Raw genomic sequence first — 24,366 nt, forward strand, 5'->3', positions numbered from 1 at the left:
GAAGTTTCTTTATTTAGCAGCTTCTGATTTTTTTTTTTTTTCTCCATTTCATTTTATTTTTTTTTCATGCATCTCTGCCTCCTATGTGAGTTACCTTGGACAGAAGCTAAAATGTAGTTTTTACTAATCAAGAACCAAATTCTTGAACTTACATTACTGAAAATTGAGAGTAACTCTTCAGAATAAAATGAATTTAACGATGCTGTCATGACTGTAATGCAAAACTGCTGTCCACAGACCCATGTGGAAAATTAGGGACCCTGGTATAACCTTTCATTAGATTTGTAGCAGAAATGAAAGGTGATCAATCAGGATTTTTGTGTGAGTGATGACTGGAAATGTCAGTAGCAGACCATAATGTTGTTAACGCTGAGCAGCAGGATTTCCTCTCCCTCCCTGCTTTCATGGAACCCTGCTGTTCACTATAGGGTTATAAGACTTTCCTCTTACATAACCTGTAAATTGAGCAGATGTCCCTTAGCCAGCCTACTGGGATCAGCCACTTCTGAGTTTTCTGCCCAATCTTTCCCCATTCCTCCCCAGAAAAGACTGAAAGCATCAAAGGAAATCTTAAGACCAAATTTCTCCCCTTTGTCATTGACACGTACTCAGTACAGGAGTTTTCTCTTGCAGTCTTTATCTGCAGTGTCAATGGAATGATTCATAAAGTGGCCAAATAAAGGTACCAGAATCTGACTAAACAGAGATAAGAGGCCTGCTAAGTATTAAAGCCCAGATCCAGTGGTGACCTCAGGCAATGTAAAATACAGCACATAGGGCATGTGGCCCTCTTAGTAGAGTTAAAGTTCCAGGAACATAGCGATTTATCCACTTAAAAGTCAGGATATCACCTTCCAGGTGATACTTAACATCCTTAGCAAGATGCTCAGAACCCTCATAAAGTGCACAGGGAATATTGTGTTAAAAAAACCAAAACCAACAAAACCAACCAACAAAACCTCAACCAACCAAAACCAACCAAGCAAAAGGAAAAAACCCAAACCAAACCTTTAGACATTAAGTTGGTAATCAGAATACTCTTTGGGAAAGAAAATCATAGAATCATAGAATTGTTAGGGTTGGAAGGGGCCTCAGGGATCAATTAGTTCCAACACCCCTGCCATGGGCAGGGACACCTCACACTACATCAGGTTGCTCAGAGCTGCATCTAGCCTGGCCTTAAAATCCTCCAGGGATGAGGCTTCTACCACCTCCCTGGGCAACCTGTTCCAGTGTCTCACCACCCTCATGGTGAAAAACTTCTTCCTAATACCCAATCTGAATTTAACCCTTTCTAGTTTTTTTCCATTTCCCCCCAGTCCTATCACTCCCTGACACCCTAAAAAGTCCCTCCCCAGCTTTCTTGTAGACCCCCTTAAGATACTGGAAGGCCACAATAAAGTCTTCTTGGAGGCTTCTCTTCTCCAGACTGAATAGCCGCAACTCCCTCAGTCTGTCCTCATAGGAGAGGTGCTCCAGCCCTCTCATCATCTGCGTGAATGGCTTTGCTCACTTCTCTATGGGCTTTCACAAAGCCTCGGAGACTGCCCTATGGGTTAGACAATAGCTTGGTTTGGAGAGAAGGGTTGTGGTATAGAAAGGTTTATGGTTTTTTAGAAGAGAGCACCAGTGAGATGATGCCTCTGCAGACTTAGGATTAAGGGAATTCTCATCAAGGAGGGAATCCTGGTTTCCAATCATTGCTCTTGTAACAGAAAGAACTCTCTTTGCTGGGTGTGGACCGGAACCCATCAGTCTGCCTCCCATGGAGAGCTCTCATCTTTTGGCTTTCTCTTGTGTTTGCACTATTTCCTGGGCACCTTCTTGAGAACACCATAAAGTGAGATGGTTTGTGAGCCTTTCTGGGAAATGAAAGCGGTGATTCTGAGTCTCCGGGTCAATGAAGGCATTGAACCAAAGTTTCTAGATCCCTACATAGGATTCAACAGTGGAATCTCACAAAAACAAAGGTCAGGATGTTTTAAAAAAGCCTTTGGGCATAGAAGTGATAAATACTTCCAAATCATAATACCAAGCAATGTGAATGCTCTAAATCTCTAGGGCTTGGACAGAAGACCGTATCTACCTCCTTAGGTGAATAGAATAGACCAGAACAGGTTGGAAGAGACCTTCAAGATCATTACGTCCAACCCATCAACCAATCCAACCCACCTAAACAACTAACCCATGGCACCAAGCACCCCATCAAGTCTCCTCCTGAACACCTCCAATGATGGTGACTCCACCATCTACCTAGGCAGCCCATTCCAATGGGCAATCACTCTCTCTGTATAGAACTTCTTCCTAACATCCAAACTAAACCTCGCCTGGCGCAGCCTGAGACTGTGTCCTCTTGTTCTGGCACTGGCTGCCTGGGAGAAGAGACCAACCTCTGCCTGTCTACAACTTCCCTTCAGACAGTTGTTGAGAGCAATAAGGTCACCCCTGAGTCTTCTCCTCTCCAGGCTAAGCAACCCCAGCTCCCTCAGTCTCTCCTCCTAGGGCTTGTGTTCCAAGCCCCTCAGCAACTTCGTTGCCCTTCTCTGGACTCGCTCCAGCAAGTCAACATCATTCCTAAATTGAGGGGCCCAGAACTGGACACAGGACTCAAGGTGTGGCCTAACCAGTGCTGAGTATAGGGGCAGAATGGTCTCCCTGCTCCTGCTGGCTACACTGTTCCTGATGCAGGCCAGGATGCCATTGGCCCTCTTGGCTGCCTGGGCACACTGCAGGCTTATGTTCAGCCTTCTATCGACCAGCACCCCCAGGTCCCTCTCTGCCTGGCTGCTCTCCAGCCACTCTGACCCCAGCCTGTAGCACTGCATGGGGTTGTTGTGGCCAATGTGCAGAACCCGGCACTTGGATGTGTTCAATCTCATGCCGTTGGAGACTGCCCATCTGCCCAGCCTGTCGAGGTCCCTCTGCAGAGCCTCTCTACCCTCCAGCAGCTCAACTCCTGCCCCCAGCTTGGTGTCATCTGCAAATTTACTGATGATGGACTCAATGCCCTCATCCAGATCATCAATAAAGATGTTAAAGAGCATGGGTTCCAGCACTGATCCTTGGGGCACACCACTAGAATTTATGGGTCTAGTCAGAAAAGCAGTGTAGGGACCTGTGGAATTGCATTGTCAAAGACTGACCAGGAATGTGAAATGTGCCAGTTTTGATCTCAGGAACCCAGTATCTCAGTGTAGGTACTTTGCTTGTTTAGGTCCTTTTATTCCTCTAGCCTTGGTTGTGCGTACACAGGAGTCAGTCTTGTCACCTGGTGTACCTGCTGCTGCCATCTATTGTAATTTCCACCTGCATAGTGTTATATTTGGTAGTACTCTGAAAGCCCTGGGTATAGCTAATAATATATCAGTTTTAACTGCTTATGGTTATGGAAAAGGTTTGAAGTAGGTCTGACTAGAAGACAAGTAGAGGCTCAGAATAACATGAACATGTGCATCAGTCTTATAATTTCTCAAGGCTGACTTGGTTTTTGGTTGGTTTTTTTCTCTGCCATTTGGGCTTAGAAATATTTTGCTCAGGACAATGGTAGTTTATTTGGATCCATGAAGATGCAGATGACATATTTCACGTGCTTTCCTTATTTTTTTCTTTTCAATCTGCGCTTTTCACAAAGCAGAAGTACTTTGCTAAGCCCCATAGGAGCACTTTTCTTCAAGTGGGATCAGGCTCCTCCTCTTAGTCTGGTGACTTTTTGTTTCTTGTATGCCGTGTTCTGCACCTGCATTGAAGGAGGCCCATACTTGTGTGGCCACCTCTATCACTTTGCTGTAATTTTCCCTTTCATCACATTAACATTTACTGCTCTCTTTACAGCATTCCATTCACTAAGAACTCTAGAAAACTACTAATGCTAATTACTTGCAAATAGTAATTGTTTTAAGAGCAACCTCAGTAAATTGCATTTTATGTACTGTAAGAAGATTGAAAAACTAAATGTCCATTTTGCCGTTTAATAAGAATCTTCTAGAACAAGTAATAGTCCTTTCACTCCTTCCATCTACTGGGAGCCTGATTAAGAAGCTACCAGTATCCACTGAGAATCCCTCCTTGTGCACCATGGGGTTAACAGAAGTTGAAGAGACATCCAAAGGCTCAGTAGGTGTAGAAATGAAATAGAAATGGAAATGCAAGAAAGATGAAAGATTAAAGAGAAAAAACAGTGAAAGAGGGTGAAGCATAAGGAAGATCACACAGGGCAGAGGAAGCCCTATTAAAACTTTAGAAAGGTCTCTGGATAAAAGACTGGAATGTTTGCCTGGCTTCTTTCTGCTGTGGAATGGGAACTTTGGTCCAGAACTATTGCATCTGCAACAATGTTGGGCTGAGGGTTGTGGGGTATGAGAGGAGGTGGTTCAGGAGATGACAAATATCAAAGTGGTAACACCTTGTAGTATATAATGCAGGTCTTTTATTTTTTCTCATCAGTGAAGTTTACCAAAAAATCATCTCACTTTGCTCCCGTGTGTTGTGTGTGTAGTAGAAGAGCTGGGAGCTGGTAAGCCATGTAGAGGTCAGTATCAGTAAGCTGGGGATTGCTGCCCCAGGGTTTTTGCATGTAGTGTGCAGCAAACTGCTTGGTAGGAGGATGCTTTTAGGCATCCTAACTCTACGGATGTTGAGAGATGCTGCTTTCTGACTGAGGCAGCAGCTCCTGGCTTTGGCTGGCTGGCTTTGGCTGGCTGGCTTTGGCTGGCTGGCTTTGGCTGGCTTTGTTGCCTGCACAACATCAGGGTAGAACCCTTAGAAGCAAAGCAGTTGGTAGCTGCTGGTGACTTCTGCTGGGAGGCAGCATCCTGGTATTTACAGATTTCTACTGCCCCCCTTGCTGTGGGTAGGAACCAGTGCCTTGCACACGGACATGAGGCATCACTTGTAACCTGCTTAGAAGGAGCTTACCCGAGGGTCTGTAGTGGTTTGGTAAGAGCAGAGAGCTAGGTGGTTTGGCAGAGATTTCCAGAATGGCCCCAGGGAAGCTCTGGATGGGGAAATGGTGGTGGGAAGAAATCATTACTTGTCTCAGGCTGCCGCTCTGACTGCCCTCAATCCATATCCAAGTGCCCCATGAGCATGGGGAACTGAAAAAGGATTTCCTTACACAGACCTTTCCCAAATGTTGCTGGCAGGAAAAGTAGCTCTGGATTAGATCCATTTGCTCTTAATGTAGTCAGTACCTAGCAAGAGCCAAACTTCTGCCTGTCTTAATAATCTTAAGCTTTGCAGAACAGAAGCTGGGTGGAATTTTGACCTTATGTATTACTGCTGTGTAAGTAATCCCTAGCAACACTCTCAGTGTTAACTGTTTGTAGTTGCCACAGGATTTAGGAATAATTATGTTGTACTTTTACAATATGTGGTGGGTGGAAGGGCAAGGCCAAGAAGCCTCCTCCCTTCCCCCTTTCAAGGTGAAGGGAAAAGAAAATTGAAGGGAAAGGAAAAAAAAACCTCACAAGCTGAATTAGCAAAGCAGTGGAGCTATATTTACAAAGCAATGTAGGATTTGCAGGGGGAATATTTACAAATTTACAATATCTACAATATATACAAAGATATACAACAGAGCAACACAGAAATGAGAGTGGCCCCCCCTCGGCAGAGGGGTCCCCCACCTCCGCTCTCCCCTCTCTTCCCCCCCTTTCCCCAGAATGGGATAGAAAGAGAAAGAAAAGAAAGGAAAAAAAGTTAGAAGCAGTTCGTGTTAATTGGAAAGGAGTTAATACCGGCTGTTATCTGGTCTTCAAGGCCGAGGCCTTGGCAGAAAGCCCAGCACAGGCAGAGCTGCTGCACGAAGCAAAGACGGAAGCAAGACTGACAGAAAAGTCGTGCAAATGTCCACTTCACTCCCAGTTCAGAAGGTGCTTCCTCCCACTTTACCAATGAAATAGTTTAGACTATTCCTTCCGTTTACCAACTTCCGTCCACCATATTCCCTTTCTTAAGGGGGCAATGTCAACCGGCCACACAATAAAAATAAAGCATAAAGTGTGTCCTGGATTGTAAGTTTTGCATTAGAACGTGATCTAAAAGCTTGGGAGAACCTGGCATTCATGAGAAGAGTTTGCTCAAATAGTCTTGTTTAGTTCAAATGCAGTTGATGAATGTGTTGTTAGTCTTGGGTTTAAAAGTTAGAAGTCATTTGTGTAACATTCTGATGAATACTCCAGAAGCAGTAGCTAGACACATATGTATAAAATAGAAAAGGCAAGTTCTAGAGGAAAAAACAAATAGCAAAGCACCTGGACCGTGCTCAGAGTTGACATGTAGAGGATGCTGGCCTTGGGTAGATATTAATTGTATGAAAGATATGAATGAGCATAATTACTGTTCATGAATAATTTGCACCTAATTCAACTTTTATCCAAGATAACTTTCACTGCTGCTTGTGTGGTCACTGAATTTGCTTGTGCTCTGTTTCAAGAAGAGCGATAAACCTGTCCCATGGGGTTTGTGAGGTATTCGTATTCATACTGCTTTTTCATTCTGTATGAGTATTTGCTACATTTTTTGACCTTTAATGGAAAACATATGCATGATTATCAGCAAAGAGGTGCTTTATTCTATCTTGGCTTTTCTCTAAAGAATGCCTTCTAATGTCTCATAGAGTGAGCTGATGTCTGTGCATATCGAAATGCCCCGTTCAGAGCTTTGCCAGAGAATCACGTTTGTAACACTGGAATTTAGCAGTTGACTCCCAGGCACAAATAACCATGTAATTACTATGCAATCACATAGTAATTAGCATGTACTATTCACATATTGCATAATTATACACCCTGCAGATTACATAGTAATTATATTTGTACTAAACATATAATTCCATATACTGTATAAAAAAAAGCCCATGACAACTTGGAGAATTCATAGTTAAGCTTATAGTTGTATGAAAATGTAATGCATTTCCATGTACAAAAATGTTATACTTGTATCAGGAATAGTGTGGCCAGCAGGAGCAGGGAGGTCATTCTGCCCCTGTACCCAGCACTGGTTAGGCCACACCTTGAGTCCTGTGTCCAGTTCTGAGCCCCTCAGTTTAGGAAAGATGCTGAGTTGCTGGAATGTGTCCAGAGCAGGACAACAAAGCTGGGGAGGGCCTTGGAGCACAGCCCTGTGAGGAGAGGCTGAGGTAGCTAGGGTTGCTTAGCCTGGAGAAGAGGAGGCTCTGGGGAGACCTTCTTGCTCTCTCCAACTACCTGAAGGGAGGTTGTAGCCAGGTGGGGGTTGGTCTCTTCTCCCAGGCAGCCAGCACCAGAACAAGAGGACACAGTCTCAAGCTGCACCAGGGGAGGTTTAGGCTGGATGTTGGGAAGAAGTTCTTCATAGAAAGAGAGATTGGCCATTGGAATGTGCTGCCCAGAGAGGTGATGGAGTCACCATCCCTGGAGGTGTTTAGGAAGAGACTGGATGGGGTGCTTGGTGCCATGGTTTAGTTGATTAGATGGTGGTGGATGATAGGGTAGACTCAATGATCTCAAAGGTCTTTTCTAACCTGGTCTATTCTACTCTATTCTATTCTTTTCTGGATATGTTACATCTTCTGCATCTGGTGTTGCTTAAACTGTGGTAGGCTGCTATCAATAAAGAAATACTTGGATCTGTTAATTTATAGCCAACTGCTGCTTGTCTCTAATTTGGTAATTTGTGGAGATAAGCAAGAAAAAGTTGCCGTTTACTGTGCAAGAAAATGAGACTGGGAGAGACTTGGAGTATGAATGTTTAATATACAAAGTTTAAGTGGATGAACTCACTGAACCGTAGCTGTAGCATATTGCTAGGGTGAAAAACAAATATAATGGTGTTTATTCATTGTGTTGTTTGTGGAGAGTTGAGATGCATAGGGATAGTAATGGGTGATTAATTTGTATAATGTAAAGTGCATGCTAGCACCAAGGACCGTCTTGGGCACAGTCCGTTCAGGCAATTGCAGTGCCTCAGTGCAGAATGTCAGCCAAGCTGCCTCACTTTTCCTTGCCATAGAGAAAGATAAATATATGATGCCCTAGACAGGAGCCCTCTGTGCTGGGTTAGGACCTGGCTGGAGGGTCGAGCCCAGAGAGTGGTGGTGAATTGTGCCACATCCAGCTGGCAGCCAGGCACCAGTGGTGTCCCCAGGGATCAGTGTTGGGCCCCATCCTGTTCAATATCTTTATTGATGATCTGGATGAGGGCATTGAGTCCATCATCAGTAAATTTGCAGATGACACCAAGCTGAGGGCAGATTTTGATCTTGTAGAGGGTAGGAGAGTTCTGCAGAGGGACCTCAACAGGCTGGACAGATGGGCAGAGTCCAAGGGCATGCGATTTAACACATCTAAGTGCCAGGTTCTGCACATTGGCCGCAACAACCCCGTGCAGTGCTACAGGCTGGGGTCAGAGTGGCTGGAGAGCAGCCAGGCAGAAAGGGACCTGGGGGTACTGGTTGATAGCAGGCTGAACATGAGCCATCAGTGTGCCCAGGTGGTGAAGAAGACCAGTGACATTCTGGCTGTATCAGGAATAGTGTGGCCAGCAGGAACAGGGAAGTCATCGTGCCCCTGTACTCTGCACTGGTTAGGCCACACCTTGAGTCCTGTGTTCAGTTCTGGGCCCCTCAGTTTAGGAAAGATGTTGACTTGCTGAAACATGTCCAGAGAAGGGCAACAAAGCTGGGGAGGGATTTGAAGCACAAGCCCTATGAGGAGAGACTGAGGAAGCTGGGGGTGTTTAGCCTGGAGAAGAGGAGGCTCAGAGGAGACCTTATTGCTGTCTATAACTACCTGAAGGGAGGTTGTAGCCAGGTGGGGGTTGGTCTCTTCTCCCGGGTGGCCAGCACCAGAACAAGAGGACACAGTCTCAAGCTGCACCAGGGGAGGTTTAGGCTGGATATTAGGAAGAAGGTCTTCATAGAAAGAGTGATTTGCCATTGGAATGTGCTGCCCAGGAAGGCGGTGGTGTCACCCTCGCTGGAAGTGTTTGTGAATGGATGAGGCACTTGGTGCCATGGTTTAGTTGATTAGATGGTGTTGGGTAATAAGTTGGACTTAATGATCTTGAAGGTCTTTTCCAACCTGGTTAATTCTGTATTCTGTATTAGGAGAATGAAGAGTGGCACAGACTTGAAGGGCTTTGGACCGAAGTGGGGAAAAAAAAAAGAAAATCTTTTTCTAAGAGGAACTTAAGAGCTGTAGATCATTTGAGATGTTTTATGGGTGGCCAGACCTCCTGAGAGTTTTAGATGTTTGCAAAATGTTCTCTTCAGCTTGCCAATTCTGTAGCAATGAGAAGTTAATGTATTTTCCTGGATCTGGGATGTTGGCATTCCTAATACCAAACCAGCATTATGATTAGTCTTAATTGAATTTTGCATTGTAATGCCAGTTGCCTTCATTTTCAAGCAGGGCATAGATGGGAGTTTAATACCTGGCTAATGAATTGCAAAATTGAATGTGCAATTATAGTCTTAACTCTTACCTGAGTTTCATTTTTTTCCTTTAACTTCTTGTGGTGTGTGCCTGTAGGTGTACTTCTTCTGGTGTGTGCCTGTAAGTGTGTGTGGAGACACACATATTCCTTTTAAAGTGTCCCTCTCAGGGTCACCTGCTAATTCTATGTCAGTTTCTCAAAGCTTGTAAACTTGATAAAAGTTGGGGTGGCATCTATAGATCTTATTAAAGTGTCTTTAACTTACAGGCCTTGTGTGTGGCCTTAGGGAGCTCACAGTCATGGAGCTGCACGTGCTTTCCCTTCTGTCTGGGTGGGCTGTTTTCATCCCTCACAGACTGTAACAGCAGGCATGGGGTTTTAGGTTCTGCAGAGCACACAAGTCACATTTAAATGCTGTTACCTGGCGCAGACGCTGAATGTCAGTTACGCTGTTCTAGGAATGAAACTTGAAATGTCAGAGCTTTAAAAACACAGAGTTTGGAGCCCATGTGCTCACTGTGTTCTTACGTGATGGGCCCAGCATAACCCTTCCAAATTTGCCAGTGATTTTAATAGCTTTTTAATGAGGCCAAGTCTTACCTGATACTCATCCCACATGTCTGCTACAATGAAGATGAAGTACAGCCTGCCCGGTGCAATCCCCCCTTGGTTTGCCAGCATTCTGATCTGAACGTATGCCTGTACACTTGGTCACTCCTGAAACCTTGAGAAACACGAGGACTGGTGGCAGTTTCTGGCACTGAAAAGTTTTGTCTGTAACAAATATATGCTCAGGGTCTCGTTAACAGTGCAATGAACGCAAGCATGGAAAGACAGTATAAATGTGACGCATTTCTTACTGCTGTTGTGTTGTCTTTTCTAGTGGAGCCAGTACTTTCAAAGGGGAACAATTGCTTGGATGCAGCAAAAGCTTGTAACCTAAATGATACCTGCAAGAGGTTCAGATCTGCTTACATAACCCCCTGCACCAGCAGCACGTCTAATGAAATCTGTAACAAGCGGAAGTGTCATAAGGCCCTCCGGCTATTTTTTGACAAGGTTCCCCCAAAGCACAGCTATGGGATGCTCTTCTGCTCCTGTCGAGACGTAGCCTGTACAGAAAGGAGACGGCAGACTATTGTTCCTGTGTGTTCATATGAGGACAGGGAGAAACCAAACTGCCTGAATTTACAAGAATCCTGCAAGAAGAATTACATCTGCAGGTAAGATAGCACATGGCAGGGGAGTGATTAATGAGGTACCTACCAGAGAGAACTTTTTGGTACTGCTGGATTTGCTAGGACTAAGGGTCAGAATATCCACTAGGGAAAAAGGATGAGTCAGGGAAAAAGGAAATGCCTCTGACATCCTTAACTGAATAACAAAAGCCTGCATCTGGTGACAGTGTGTGTCTTCTCCAAAACTATTCACAGCTACTCCCTCACATTATGGAGGACTCTTTAAATCCCCTGTTTAAATCTCACAGATTTTTGTTGGAAACATTTTCTTTAAGTTGCTGTATAAAACGATGTCTCAGGATGATTTTAATGTGTCTTCTCCAGAATTACTCACAGCTACTCCCTCACATTGTGGAGGAACCTTTAAATCCCCTGTTTAATTCCTACAGATCTTTGTTGGAAGCATTTTCTTTAAGTTGCTGTATAAAATGATGCCTCAGGATGATTTTAATGCCCCCATTAGTGACCAGGTGAAAATAGAACTACTCATTGTGATGGGACTTGCTTTCCTTGTAATCTTATGTGTGAGTGCTGATAGCTGTGAATTGAAGCCACACAGTGGACTTCACAAATGGTCATAACACACAGACTACTCATGGGTTTTACTTCATCGGTTAAAAAGGTGTCCACATTTGTAAACTAGATCCCACTGTCTTGCTAGAGCTGGTTTTCGCCTTGGAATCATTTGATCTCCCCTGCCCCTGGCAAGAGTGCTGGGCTGATACAGCTGAAGGGTCATTGATTCGCTGACCCAATTCCCAGAGTCTGCTCTGTGTGTTCACCCTGGAGAAGCAGTGCAGAGCTCTGCTTCACAGGACAAAATGGCCTTTGCTGAGCTCCTGCAGGTTGTTACAGGATGCTTACTCAGTGGCATACAGGATCTCCTCCTGCCCTTAGGAAACGCTTTATTCCTACTTAGCATTGTGTATGTTTACATTAGAACATTGTTGTGCTAATGTCTTGTTTATGAAGTTATGCCCATGTGTAAATTCCTTGTAGATTATCCAATTCTGTGAATGAGTAAGCAGGGAAACAAACATTACTGTAAAATGTCAAGGACACTGAAGATATGATACAAATCTTAATAAGTACTTACATATGCCTGGTAAAATACTTACTTTGAAGTTTATTTATGAGATCTTCACTGCTGATCTTAAGCAGTTAGCTGTAGCACCTCAGATGTGCCAAGTGTTGTTCAGAGGTGTGGAGGTGAGTAGTGCTCTACCCTTGATGGGTCAGGGAAATCTGGAGCCAGTTTCCTGCTGACCTAAATCAGAGCAGATTTAAATCAGAACAGGGTTCAGTGAGCTGCATTGAGCACCTTCATAGCTGATGTGACTGCAGTTTGCCTCTTAGAACCACCTGTTGTCCATTTCTGTGTTGTGCATTTAGTCTTCTTGCTTATGTCCATTACCTATACACAGGTCCCATTCATTAGTAGAAGTTACAGTGTCTTTACTGTGTTTTCAGACAAACACTGTGTGTTACAGTATCACTGAAATGGAAGAGAGAATTGTATAGGGAGGATTCTTCCTATTATTTGGGTTGTAGCATTCAGGAATTAGTTAAATTAATGCCATTCCTATGGCCTGTTTTTCTTTGATCAGCTTTGATCTCATGTTATCTCAGCAGTGAAGTTTTTAACAGCATTTAGTTTAACTTGACTTCAAGAGTTGGGTGCTGTGATTTTCCTTTATTGCAATGCTGCAGAGGCATGCTTGCTGAAATCTCTTGTTGCCCTAAGTTGCAAGCAGCAATAGGATGAAAGTGGATTTCTTTAGAGGCTGTTCCTGTGGCTTCTTTTGCTTTAAAATACCCAAATTAAAAAGTTTGAACTCTTCCAAGACTCAGTGAGACATGTCTGTGGAGGGGGAGGGGCAGCACTGGTACAAGGGAACCAGTGGGCAAATACAGGGTTTGGGGAAAAGTCACTTGAGTGCACCACTTAGATCCTCTGCCTGGAGGTAACGCGAGCATAATGTGTTTCTGAGAGTCATCTCACTTAGATGCTAATACCTTCTGTGCTATCTAAACAGCTACTATATTTAATACCTTCCCTCTCTGCCTGTCAAGGGGAGGTGGAATCAGCAGTTATTCCAGCCTATCCATGATACAGCAGAAGACATTTTGTCTCTGACTTGTGAAGCTAAAGGGAGTTGGTGTAATTTGTTCCTCTTGTCCTGCAGGAAAACAGAGACTTGGATGGGGAGGAAAGAAAGGGGAAATCTCTTCCCTGCTGTTGAAAATGTTGGCGCTGAAAAATATCATTCTACGTCATAGTTCCAGATATGTTTAAAGTAATTGAAAGCTGGAGTTAGTTGGCATATAAATCCTGCTCTGATAATGTCTATTTCATTTTCAAATCAGAAAGAGTATCTAAATGGGAGAATAATTTGAGAATATGTTCTACCTACTGTGAAACCAAATCATTTAGAAATGATTATTTGTGTGACTGTTAGAACTGTTAAACCTTCTCCGTAGTGCTGGTGGAGACAAGAGGGGCAAGTTAGGAAAGTTACTGAAAGTACACTCACAGGTGGTTAAGAATGCTGCTTGTTCAGAAGTGCAAGCTTTCAGTCTGTCCATACTCTGTGTAAAATATCATCTGGGTCTATGCAAACAAGTATTAAAACATTCTGGTTTGGATTCTCTTTAAAAGCTTTGTCCTGCATGCACTGAGTAAGATCTTGAGACACACTTAAGAGAAGGGAAGCAGTTTTGCCAAGCTGCAGGTGCCACTTGCTGAGGAGGCAGGATGCTTTGCTTCATTCTTTCTTTTTCATTCATTAATCCCTCTGTTACATAATGTTAGAAACTCTCAATTGAGGAAAGAAAGAAAAAAAAAAAGGGCCAGAAATGTCAGGAAATGCAAATAACTCCTGACTTATGTAAACAGTCCTAATTTTTCAGCTTCATCAGAATACCGAATGGTTCTGTTTCATTATCATTTTTCTGCTGCCTTTACTTGTATCCCTGTCCATATCTAGCTTTGAAAGCAATTGGAGTTTCCCAGACATACCTGTCAGGGCTCACTGCAAAGCAAGAAGCCAAAGAACAAAAAGTATTCATTAGAGTTGCTTTTTATTGTGGACGTAAACAAAGCTTTTAAAGAAAGTCAATATACTGTCAAAAACTCACCCACTATGTTGTCCTGGAAAAGCTCAGACCTCTGAGGAGCCTTCTGTTCTGATCATTTGAGCCACCAATTAAACTCAGAACGTTGATTGGTGAGACACTGGAACAGGTTGCCCAGGGAGCTGGTAGAAGCCTCATCCCTGGAGGGTTTTAAGGCCAGGCTGGATGTGGCTGTGAGACAACCTGATGTAGTATGAGGTGTCCCTGCCCATGGCAGGTGGCTTGGAACTAGATGATCCTTAAGGTCCCTTCCAGCCCTAACAATTCTATGATTTTATGTTCAAAGTGTTTTAAAAACATCATTCTGCTGTAAATGCAGGGCAATGTACTTCCATTTTTGCTGCCATCACATTTAAGAGTACTCAACCACTATTTTCTCTTGAGAAATGAAAGTGTGAGCCATTAGTTTGTCTTTTTAATAATCTGTGGTTTGAATTTGCATACTTCCTCCATCTCCTGCGTGTGTTCAGAAGGCACTGACCAGAATGGTGATAACACAGGCACATTGTTATTAAAAGAACAGTATCAATCCAGTCATGTGTTGAAAAGAAAGACAGCATAAAATACGAGTTTGGGGTTTTTGGTAGAAGAATCTCATAATAGAATGTTTCTGGTTGTCCACAATTGCAATATCTGAAACGGTTGGTCAAATGTTTGAGACTCATTTTAAGGAGAGGCTGAGGGAGCTGGGGTTGCTTAGCCTGGAGAAGAGGAGGCTCAGAGGAGACCTTATTGCTCTCTACAACTACCTGAAGGAGGTTGTAGCCAGGTGGGGGTTGGTCTTTAAGACCATGCAACCAGGACCAGAACAAGAAGACACAGTCTCAAGCTGTGCCAGGCAGGGTTTAGGCTGGATGTTATAAAGAAGTTCTTCATAGAAAGAGTGATTTGCCATTGGAATGTGCTGCCCAGGGAGGTGGTAGAGTCACCATCACTGGAGGTGTTTACGAAGAGACTGGATGGGGTGCATGGTGCCATGGTTTAGTTGATTCGATAGTGGATGATAGGTTGGACTCGATCTCAAAGGTCTCTTCCAACCTGGTTAATTCTATCCTATCCTATCCTATCCTATCCTATCCTATCCTATCCTATCCTATCCTATCCTATCCTATCCTATCCTATCCTATCCTATCCTATCCTATCCTATCCTATCCTATCCTATCCTATCCTATCCTATCCTATCCTATCCTATCCTATCCTATCCTATCCTATCCTATCCTATCCTATCCTATCCTATCCTATCCTATCCTATCCTATCCTATCCTATCCTATCCTATCCTATCCTATCCTATCCTATCCTATCCTATCCTATCCTATCCTATCCTATCCTATCCTATCCTATCCTATCCTATCCTATCCTATCCTATCCTATCCTATCCTATCCTATCCTATCCTATCCTATCCTATCCTATCCTATCCTATCCTATCCTATCCTATCCTATCCTATCCTATCCTATCCTATCCTATCCTATCCTATCCTATCCTATCCTATCCTATCCTATCCTATCCTATCCTATCCTATCCTATCCTATCAGTAGTTCTTGACCAATTTCAGAAGACAACTCTTTTGACCTGAAAAGGAGAAAAGAAAAAAGCCAAACCCAACCAGTAAGATTTGAAAACCATTTCCTGATGGGATGTCTGTTAGATAATAATGAGGTGTTCCATTAGGTGACAGTAGATGGGTTCTCTCCCTGAAAATACAATATTCTCAGCACTGTGTATTCAGAGAGCCAAATCTTTTTAATGTGCTTTCACTGGTGTGTTCTTAACCTCTACTAGTTTCTGTCCTAATCAGTCATAATTTCCCCTCTTTATATATCGTTGAACAGAATTTTTTTAATGCTAATTCACCACGGAAAGGGATGAACTGTGACTGTGCTCTTTTTCCATAAGACATATGCAATCTACAAGTGCTTTGTAAAAGTGGCTTCTCTGGGTATGAGGTGGGACTGTTCCTGCAACACGGCACCATTACTGACTGCAAACTGTACACCCTCATGGGTAAGATTCACCAGAGGAGGGGGTGGATGAACACAGTAGATGTCTCTATAACAAGATGTTACTGATGTGCAGTTTGCCTTTTTTATCCTGCTACATCAGAGGGGCAGCCCAGCACCTTTTATGAGGAGGGAACCCTCTTCAGCTGCAGCATTAAAAGGTAGCAGGGAGCAGAAGCACACTAAAGGATTGTGTTGGGGGAGAGGAAAGAGGGGAAAAAGAAGTAGGCTGCTTTTCTCAAGTTTTCTATCCCTCATACTTCTTTCATTTTTCTCACTTTCTGCCTTGCTTTTTTTCTCTTGCCTCTTCCCATTGCTTAGTCTCCCTTGATCTCCTCTTGCCAGATCTTCCAGTCATTATCTGACTTTCACAACCTCTCCACCACATTTGAATTCTCCCTATGACAGCCACTTAGAGTCCCTCCTCACCTGCTCCTCTATACGTTGTTCTTATCCTCCCTGAATATCCTGCCACAGTCCAGTGATCTTCTGTAATTCTGAAAATGAGGGGGAAAATGTAGGTGCTACCTCCCTTTCTCAACCTTGTAGCTTGTATTGGTTACAATTTGGTTGGCCAGCTTCAAAGCCTAACTGCTCAAACTGGCTCTAGCTTGACGTGTTAAAAGGACATGTAGTGGATGTTTTCATCAAGGACACAGTACCATTATCCAGTTCCCTCTAACAGAGCTGGATGTGCCTCCCCCAGGGGTATTTTTATCAGTTTGGCACTCAAAGCTGTCTGGCAGCTCCTTGAGGTTATTGTTTTGCTGTGAGTATGCAAATCCAAGACAACAACATAGTTTTTGTGATGCTATTAAGGCCAGTAAACCAGTGACACTCGTAATTTCGAGACATGCAGGCAATGCCTATATTGTGCGTTTAGAGACTGAGTCAGGGAGTGGGTGGAAACCTTCATGTGCTGCCTGACTCACCCTGCACTAGGTGCAGGATGTCTGCAGGGTAATAGGGTTGGCCTGAGGTCAGCCTACTTGCACATCCACCCTGCTCTCTCTGCACATCACATAAGGCAAGCTCCCGTGTCTGCAAAATACCAAGCGGGATAGGAAAAACTATGTCAAGCTAACTTTCAGGCCATATCCTTCAGCATGCCCACAAGCTCACCTCAGTTCTATAAATACAGCCTGAATTTGAAGAAGAATGATTTTTGTATCTATATATATACAAGGCTATGCCTCTGTGTATATATTGGTAGAGACACCAAATTTATTTAAGTGGGGGGGAAAAAAACCCAACAACCCAAACCAAAAACCAGGTGTTAGTTCATTTATGTGAATTAATAGTGAGGAATGATCACACCTCAGAAAACTGAGAAACCAGGATCTAGGGAGAGGTAGAGCAGAAGCTGGTGTGCTCTGAAGAGGAAACATGATGATGTAGTAGAAGGGGTGTGTGGGGAATTACTAGCCTGGAAAAGAATATTAATGCAGTCTCTGCAAACTAAGCAAAACCCCTTTCAAGGCAAGGTAAAGATGGAAAATATGCAGTGCTGTATTATTTTCTTCCCTTCCAGTCCTTTACATGATTAATTACCTTGATGTTTTTTGATAGGAGAATGTAATAGGCAGAATATTAGTCTCCCCTCCCATAAACAAAGGTAATTTAAAATTTCTTCCCTCTGAATCAAACTCAAGATGAATCAAGCAGTTCCTCCTTAAAATGTGTCCAGAAATCCCATTGGAATCCAAAAATCAAACGCCCAGCGAAACAAGACTGCTTTGTCCTTGTCAAAGTGTAGAAGGATCTCATTCAACCACAATCTGCTTGGCCAGTCCTCATTTATACTCTCTCTGTTCTGCTTAAGAGAATCTTGAAGATTAAAAGCTTGCTGGGTGATTGACATCTCTTCAAAAGAGGCAAAACCACAAGGATCTAGTAATTAAAAAAATGGCTCAGCTTTATTCTTGCACCCAACTTTCCTACTGCTTTGTGCTTTAGCAACAGAGAGCCTCACAGACAAGGGTTTTGTGCTCCAAGAAGCAGTAACTAGACAGCATCTTTACACTGAGGTCCCTTGTCAGGCAGCTTCAAGTACTTCAAGCAGCATTCGTTCAGTTAGCTAGAACCTCTGCTGATTCCTGAATCCCAGTCTCCACAGAAAGGGCAGTGTGATTCTTTTGTGGCCAGTATCTGTAAAACACAAGTTATACATCAGTGTTGTCAGAACTCTCTGATTCAGGTGCCTTCATGTGTGACCTACTCTAGGTGATCCTGCTCTGGCATGGGAGTTGATTGAGTTGATTGAACATGTCCAGAGAAGGGCAACGAGGCTGGTGAGAGGTCTCAAGCACAAGCCCTACAGGGAGAGGCTAAGGGAGCTGGGGTTGTTTAGCCTGAGAAGAGGAGGCTCAGGGGAGACCTAATTGCTGTCTACAACTACCTGAAGGGAAGTTGTAGCCAGGTGGGGGTTGGTCTCTTCTCCCAGGCAGCCAGGACCAGAACAAGAGGACACAGTCTCAAGCTGTGACAGGGGAAGTTCAGGCTGGAGATGAGGACAAAGTTCTTCCCAGAAAGAGAGACTGGCCACTGGAATGTGCTGCCCAGGGAGGTGATGCATCACCATCCCTGGAGGTCTTAAAAAATGGATTGGACATAGCACTTGAAGCCATGGCTTAGTTAGTCATGAGGTGTTGGGTGACAGGTTGGACTTGATGATCTCTGAAGTCTTTTCCAACCTTAATTATTCTATGATGATCTTTCAAGGTCCCTTCCAACCCCTAATATTCTGTGATTCTCTTTTGCATGGTGTAGCTTTGGTGGTATTCCTAATGTGGTTGAGGTCCTGTTAGGACTTTTGTGGTTACTTTTAAGGACAAATCATGGCACTGAATAAGGCTGAAAAGGGGAATGAAGTATGTGTGTCTGAACATTCAGCAATCATAAAAGAAACATGGATGGATATGATTAGAGGTTTGTTGGCTGTATTAGGACAGCCTGCCTTTTATGTCAGTCTCCTTTTTAGCCAAAACAATTCCGTGGGCTGAAGTACTCACAGCCACCAGGAAACTTCAGTGCTAAGAGCTTGGGGGCATTAGTATCATCCCAATGTGATCCTTCATCTCTGTGTATCATTTTGTCTGAAAAGTCTTGGTTTGTTATTCTAAGTTAGAAAGGAAAGCCACCTGTATAATACCAAGAATATGAAGACCAGAGATGAGAAAGAAAAGCCAGGGAGGAGGTTACAGCAGGGCAAATGTGACACATTTTGTTTCGTTCAGTTATCATGGGGAGAAAGATTAAACTGCATAATACTAATGAAGCAGTTTCACCCTTGTTCAGTCAAAACCACTGAAATCCAGGAAAGTGAAATTTGTCATTAAGCTTTAACTGAGATCTAAATTTGGAGCTACTCATGTTCTTACAGATAAGCAAGCACTTAATTGGTTTGCTGGATGGGGTTCCAGTGAGTAGCACTCATTTGTTGAATTGTTGGTTGAGAGATTTTCATAGAGGGCAGGAGTTTAGCATCTGCTGCTTTTCATGAGTAGTTTCCACTCCCTAATCTGTTAAACCTGGTGAAGAGCAGAGTTTTGAATCCTTTCAATGTGCACTCAGTAACATTTGTCAGACTTCTTGTTTCTGGGGCAAAGAAAGGGTGTATGTATGATGCAACAGCACTTTGCCTTAATAAATCAACATTTTTCCTCATTTACCTCAAACCATGTACATGCTACAGGCAAGAAGCTGCTCTGTGTTTAATGTGAATAACAGAGCTGTTACATCAAGTCCATTCCCAGTGTGCTTCCTCTGACATCAGTGACTTCAGTGGATTTATTCCAGGGCTGGATGTGGCTATTGCTGTTCACTGTAGGTAAATCTTCAGGCAGTGCTAATTAAAAGAATGTCAACTGATTTTACCATTCCATTATGCTGGACTTTGTAAAGGTTATTTATATCATTCTACATCAGGCCCCAGCGAGAGAATATTTCTGGTGGCAGTTCATCTATTAAAATAGCTGCAAGAAAATGTAAGCACTGGAACTAAAAATAAAACTTTGTTTCTCAAGAGGGCAAGTGACAGCCACATGCATATTTTCAAATTTTAGCATTTTAATGTTTACTGAACAGAAATTGCATTGCCTTCATTATGTGTTAAGCTCTACCATGTTACTGATGGAGTAACTACTCTTAACTGGAAGCCAGACAGAAGTGTACCACTATCTGCAAATACTTCTTCTCAGAGGTGGTGTTTCCCCCCCCCCCCATGCTTTGATTATCTGCTGCCTTTAAAACAAGTGACCCAAAAAGTTTTCTGCTGTGTGTTTACAGTTGAAGGTAGATTTTTCTGTGGCCCTTGCCTAGGGTGATTAATAGATAACCTTAAATTCACATGTTTGTGCTTACACTGTGTTTGTTCAAGCACATTCTATAAACCCTGAGAGCAAGCCTTCCTATTACAAGACCTCTGTTAAATTAAAACTTGACCATGTTGTTTGAATGGTCAATTCATTTTTCTTGTGCTCCTCCTCAGGCATCAGTTACAGTGGTTGTCCTCTTGGTTATGATGCTCCCTTTTCTAATACAGCATTGGAGATACATCTCGGTAGTTGCCCATAATCATCAAATCATAGAATTGTTAGGGTTGGAAGGAACCTCAAGGATCATCTAGTTCCAATGCCCCTGCCATGGGCAGGGACACCTCACACTGCATCAGCTTGCCCAGAGCCACATCCAGCCTTGCCTTAAAAACCTCCAGGGATGAGGCTTCCACCACCTCCCTGGGCAACCTGTGCCAGTGTCTCACCACCCTCATGGGGAAGAACTTCTTCCTAACATCCATTCTGAATCTCCTCTCTTCTAGTTTTGGACAATGTCTTTCAGAGGAACTTCTGTAAACATCTGGATAACGATATGTTAGTGGTTGGAAGGGACTTCTGGAGATCTTTTGAGTCCAAACCTCTGCCAGAGGAGGACCATAGAATCTGGAACAGGTTGCAGAGGAATGCATCCAGACAGGTCTAGAAAGTCTCCACAGAAGGAGACTCCACATCCTCTCTGGGGAGCCTGTTCCAGTGCTCTATGACCTTTACAGTAAAGAAGTTCTTCCTCATCCATTGCCCCTTGGAACATCACAGGCTGTCAGCACTCAGCCTCAGTGGCTGAGTGCAGTTTTTTTTGACCATGGAGACAAAAAAATGTCTTGAGACAGCCATGTCATCCTTAACTGGTAAATATGGTTTGTTTTCCTGTCTTATACTACAAATCAGTGCTTTTTGTATTAGCTTTATATATCTGTACAGCTTCTAAAAGCAAGTAAACCATGTTGAGTAAGATCAATGCTTTACTGGTTTGCTAGTGCCAGAACTTCTCAACTTTTTGATGGAGGTTGTTTTGTGCATGGAAAAAAAGGCACTCACATAAAATCTGCTTTAATCCTGATTTTATATTTGTCATCTTACTCCTGAAGTCAGAATAGATTTTAGAGTCATCTTCAGGATGACTTTGAGCTGTTGTGGATGCCTACAAACCCTGCACTAGGCACCCTTTCTTTCCCTCAGCCATGTCTTCGGCAAAAAGACGTGGGGATTTTCCCTTCAGGAACACCACCACACATACCACAGTGCTGTTGAGGGATTTCCTATGCAGAAAGCATGCCTACATAAACTTAGGAAACCTGATGATCCACTGCATCTGCCAACAGAAAGTTTTATGGTAAAGAGAGAACTTGTGTTGGACTTGCCAGTTTATTTCCTGTCTCCAAACTCAGCAACAGTTTCATGCTTGAGACAGCAATATCCTATTCTAGTTTATTCAAGTGGTTACAGAGAATATTATTGTCATGGACATCTTTCTCAGGTACTTGGAACTGCATTCTTTCAGTGTGCACTCATGATATAGATGTTAATAAACACCTAAGCATCCAGTGGCCCACTCAAGGACTTGCAGTGGCGCTAATTTCTTTGGCTTGCTCTTTGAGAGTGACAATGATTTTGTTAAGTTCCCAGCCTGTAATTCAAAGGCACTCCTGTCTGCTCAGCTAATGAAGTGAGAACGACTCTCTCCTTAATGCATTAGCTCTTTGCTGAGTAGCATGCTATCAAGAGACAGTCTAAGGCTTGGGCATCTTTAACCATGACAGTCATTTCTATTTAGAAGCTTCAAATTAAACAGCATAAAGGAAATGAAATAAAATTAAAATACACAAACTCAGGAAAAGCAGCTAGTGGCTGTGGGCGTGTTATTGGAGAGCCTCGCTACAGAGACCTACAGACTAAATAGAAATCTTACCAGCATCCCCTGAAAGGAATCACAGCCTGACAGTTCAGCCTGTCATTTTGTAGAAGGTTCTCAGAAAAGTGTTTTCTTTGCAGCTCAGAAGACAGAAACGCACTTACGCATGCTTAAAATCAATGCAAGGAAACAGAGCCCTGCAAAACATATTTAATATAGGTTTGATTTCCTGTGGAATGCTTTCCAGATGTTCTCTCCAACAGGCCTCTAAAAAATTATGTGATGTAATTTTTTTGTTTGCAAAGAGAAAATTCTGTTCTGTGTCACTGCAGCTGAGCATCGCTGTTCTAATTCTTTATTGCATTACCTTGCACTCAGGATCTGCTCCATTGCTTTCAGCATTTGTTTTACTTGCACAAAAGGTCAGTAGTATAAAAATATTTATATTACTCAATTGCAAACATATCACACTTGTTTAGAATCACAGTTGGGCTCAGTAGCTTTCCTTAGACCTAAAGGAGACCTAATATGTTACATTGAGTCACTCACTTAGAGGATTTAACTAACATTGATAAACTATGGGTCCAGTGTTTTGTTAAGTTCTTCTTTTGATTATCTGTGGGCAGAGACTGTGTGGAAAGAGCTAACAGGTCTCTGGCAGGTTCTGTGACGTGAGCAAGGGGAAAGGATAAGGTTAACAGAACCTGCTCTACAATTTGTCTTTGCATAAAATACAATAATGGAATGTGGGTGTGGGGTCTTTAGAGTGCTTGTTACTTGGAAAAATGAGATTTGTTAGTATGTTAGAATGTTTGTACTGGTGATTTAAAAATACAGAAATGGCTAGATGGAAATATTTTTCACTTTGCATGACTCCATTATCTGAGATGCTAGGTGTCCAGAAGGCTCTTGGTGAGCAAAAAGCCTGGGCACTGGTAGATGTGCTGGGGAACACAATATAGACAGTCAGCTAGCCAGTTTGCGTCAAGTGTGGGTGCTCAGCTGAGAGGAACCAGCTTTGGTGGACTGTCATGTCTGTGTCTGATGCTCTGAGCATTAGTGATGCTAAAAGGCATCTGAATGAGTCTTGTGTGGTCTCTGCTGATACATCCAGTTATTCCACAATCTAGATAAGCTGCCTGTAGGTATATGAGAATTGTTTGTATTTTACTTCCAGATGGACAACAACGTTTTTAGAGAGCAGTCCATCCCAGAATCAAATATTTTCAAGGGCTTAAGTTACCAGTCATTTACAGAAGCAAACAGAAGCAAAATTAGATAGAAAACCAGCTTCTTTCAGTTAATAGCTGGTGTTTGGTGTCCACAATCTGGTAATGGTTTCTGCCAGTATTCAGAATTCAGATTCTGGGAGCCAAATAGTCTCCCATCAGATCTTTATATTTTTACCCTTTCTTCTCACCTCCCAAAATATACAAATGCTGAGCATTGTGTGAGAGTACAGCATGGACCAGGAGCTGTCTGGGATCCACAGGGACACCCTGTGACAGGCAGGGCAGGACCACGCAGGCAAGGCTCATCCCGCCACCCCAGCCAGGGAGTGGAGCAGCCAGGGGCAGCCCCAGGTATAAGGCATTGTGGTGGGTTTAAGAGAAGGGCTCAGCCTTCTCCCCCCCCCCCCCCCCCCCCCAAAGAGGAAGAAAGAAACCACAGCTAGCCAACCGGAGGAGCAAAAGGGAAATGCTATATTTATAAGCAATTTTTAGGGAATGCAGGATCATAGTATCATTCAGGGTTGGAAGGGACCACAAGGATCATCTAGTTCCAACCCCCCTGCCATGGGCAGGGACACCCCACACTAGATCAGGCTGACCAGAGCCTCAGCCAGCCTGGGCTTAAACACCCCCAGGGACGGGGCCTCGACCACCTCCCTGGACAACCCATTCCAGGGCTTCACCACTCTCATGGGGAAGAACCTCCTCCTCACATCCAGCCTGAATCTCCCCACCTCCAGCTTCATTCCATTCCCCCTAGTCCTATCACTACCTGAGATCCTGAGAAGTCCCTCCCCAGCCTTCTTGTAGGCCCCCTTCAGATACTGGAAGGCCACAATTAGGTCACCTCGGAGCCTTCTCTTCTGCAGACTGAACAGCCCCAACTCCTTCAGTCTGTCCTCATAGGAGAGGTGCTCCAGCCCTCTGATCATCCTTGTGGCCCTTCTCTGGACACGCTCCAGCACCTCCACATCCCTCTTGTAATAGGGGCTCCAGAACTGGACACAGTACTCCAGGTGGGGTCTCACCAGGGCTGAGTAGAGGGTATATACACAATTTGCAGTATTTACAATATATACACAGAAATATACAGCAAGTTTAAAAAAAAGAAACAATAATACAGGGACGAAATACCACCCCCCCCTATGGAGGAGGGTT

The 24,366-nt window shown here is 43.5% G+C and overlaps 1 protein-coding gene across 1 annotated transcript in view; it reads left to right on the top strand.

Annotated features, from left to right (window-relative positions):
• GFRA1 (GDNF family receptor alpha 1) overlaps positions 1-24,366 on the top strand; it is a 178,013-nt gene that overhangs the window by 100,958 nt on the left and 52,689 nt on the right. Inside the window, exon 4 of the mRNA XM_068139294.1 lies at positions 10,298-10,637. Coding sequence (XP_067995395.1) covers positions 10,298-10,637 — 340 coding nt within the window. The remainder of the gene's footprint in view (positions 1-10,297; positions 10,638-24,366) is intronic.

The sequence above is a fragment of the Melanerpes formicivorus genome, unplaced genomic scaffold, assembly GCF_026170545.1.
Source record: "Melanerpes formicivorus ecotype bairdi unplaced genomic scaffold, bMelFor1.0.p_v2 SCAF_6, whole genome shotgun sequence".
NCBI lineage: Eukaryota > Metazoa > Chordata > Aves > Piciformes > Picidae > Melanerpes > Melanerpes formicivorus.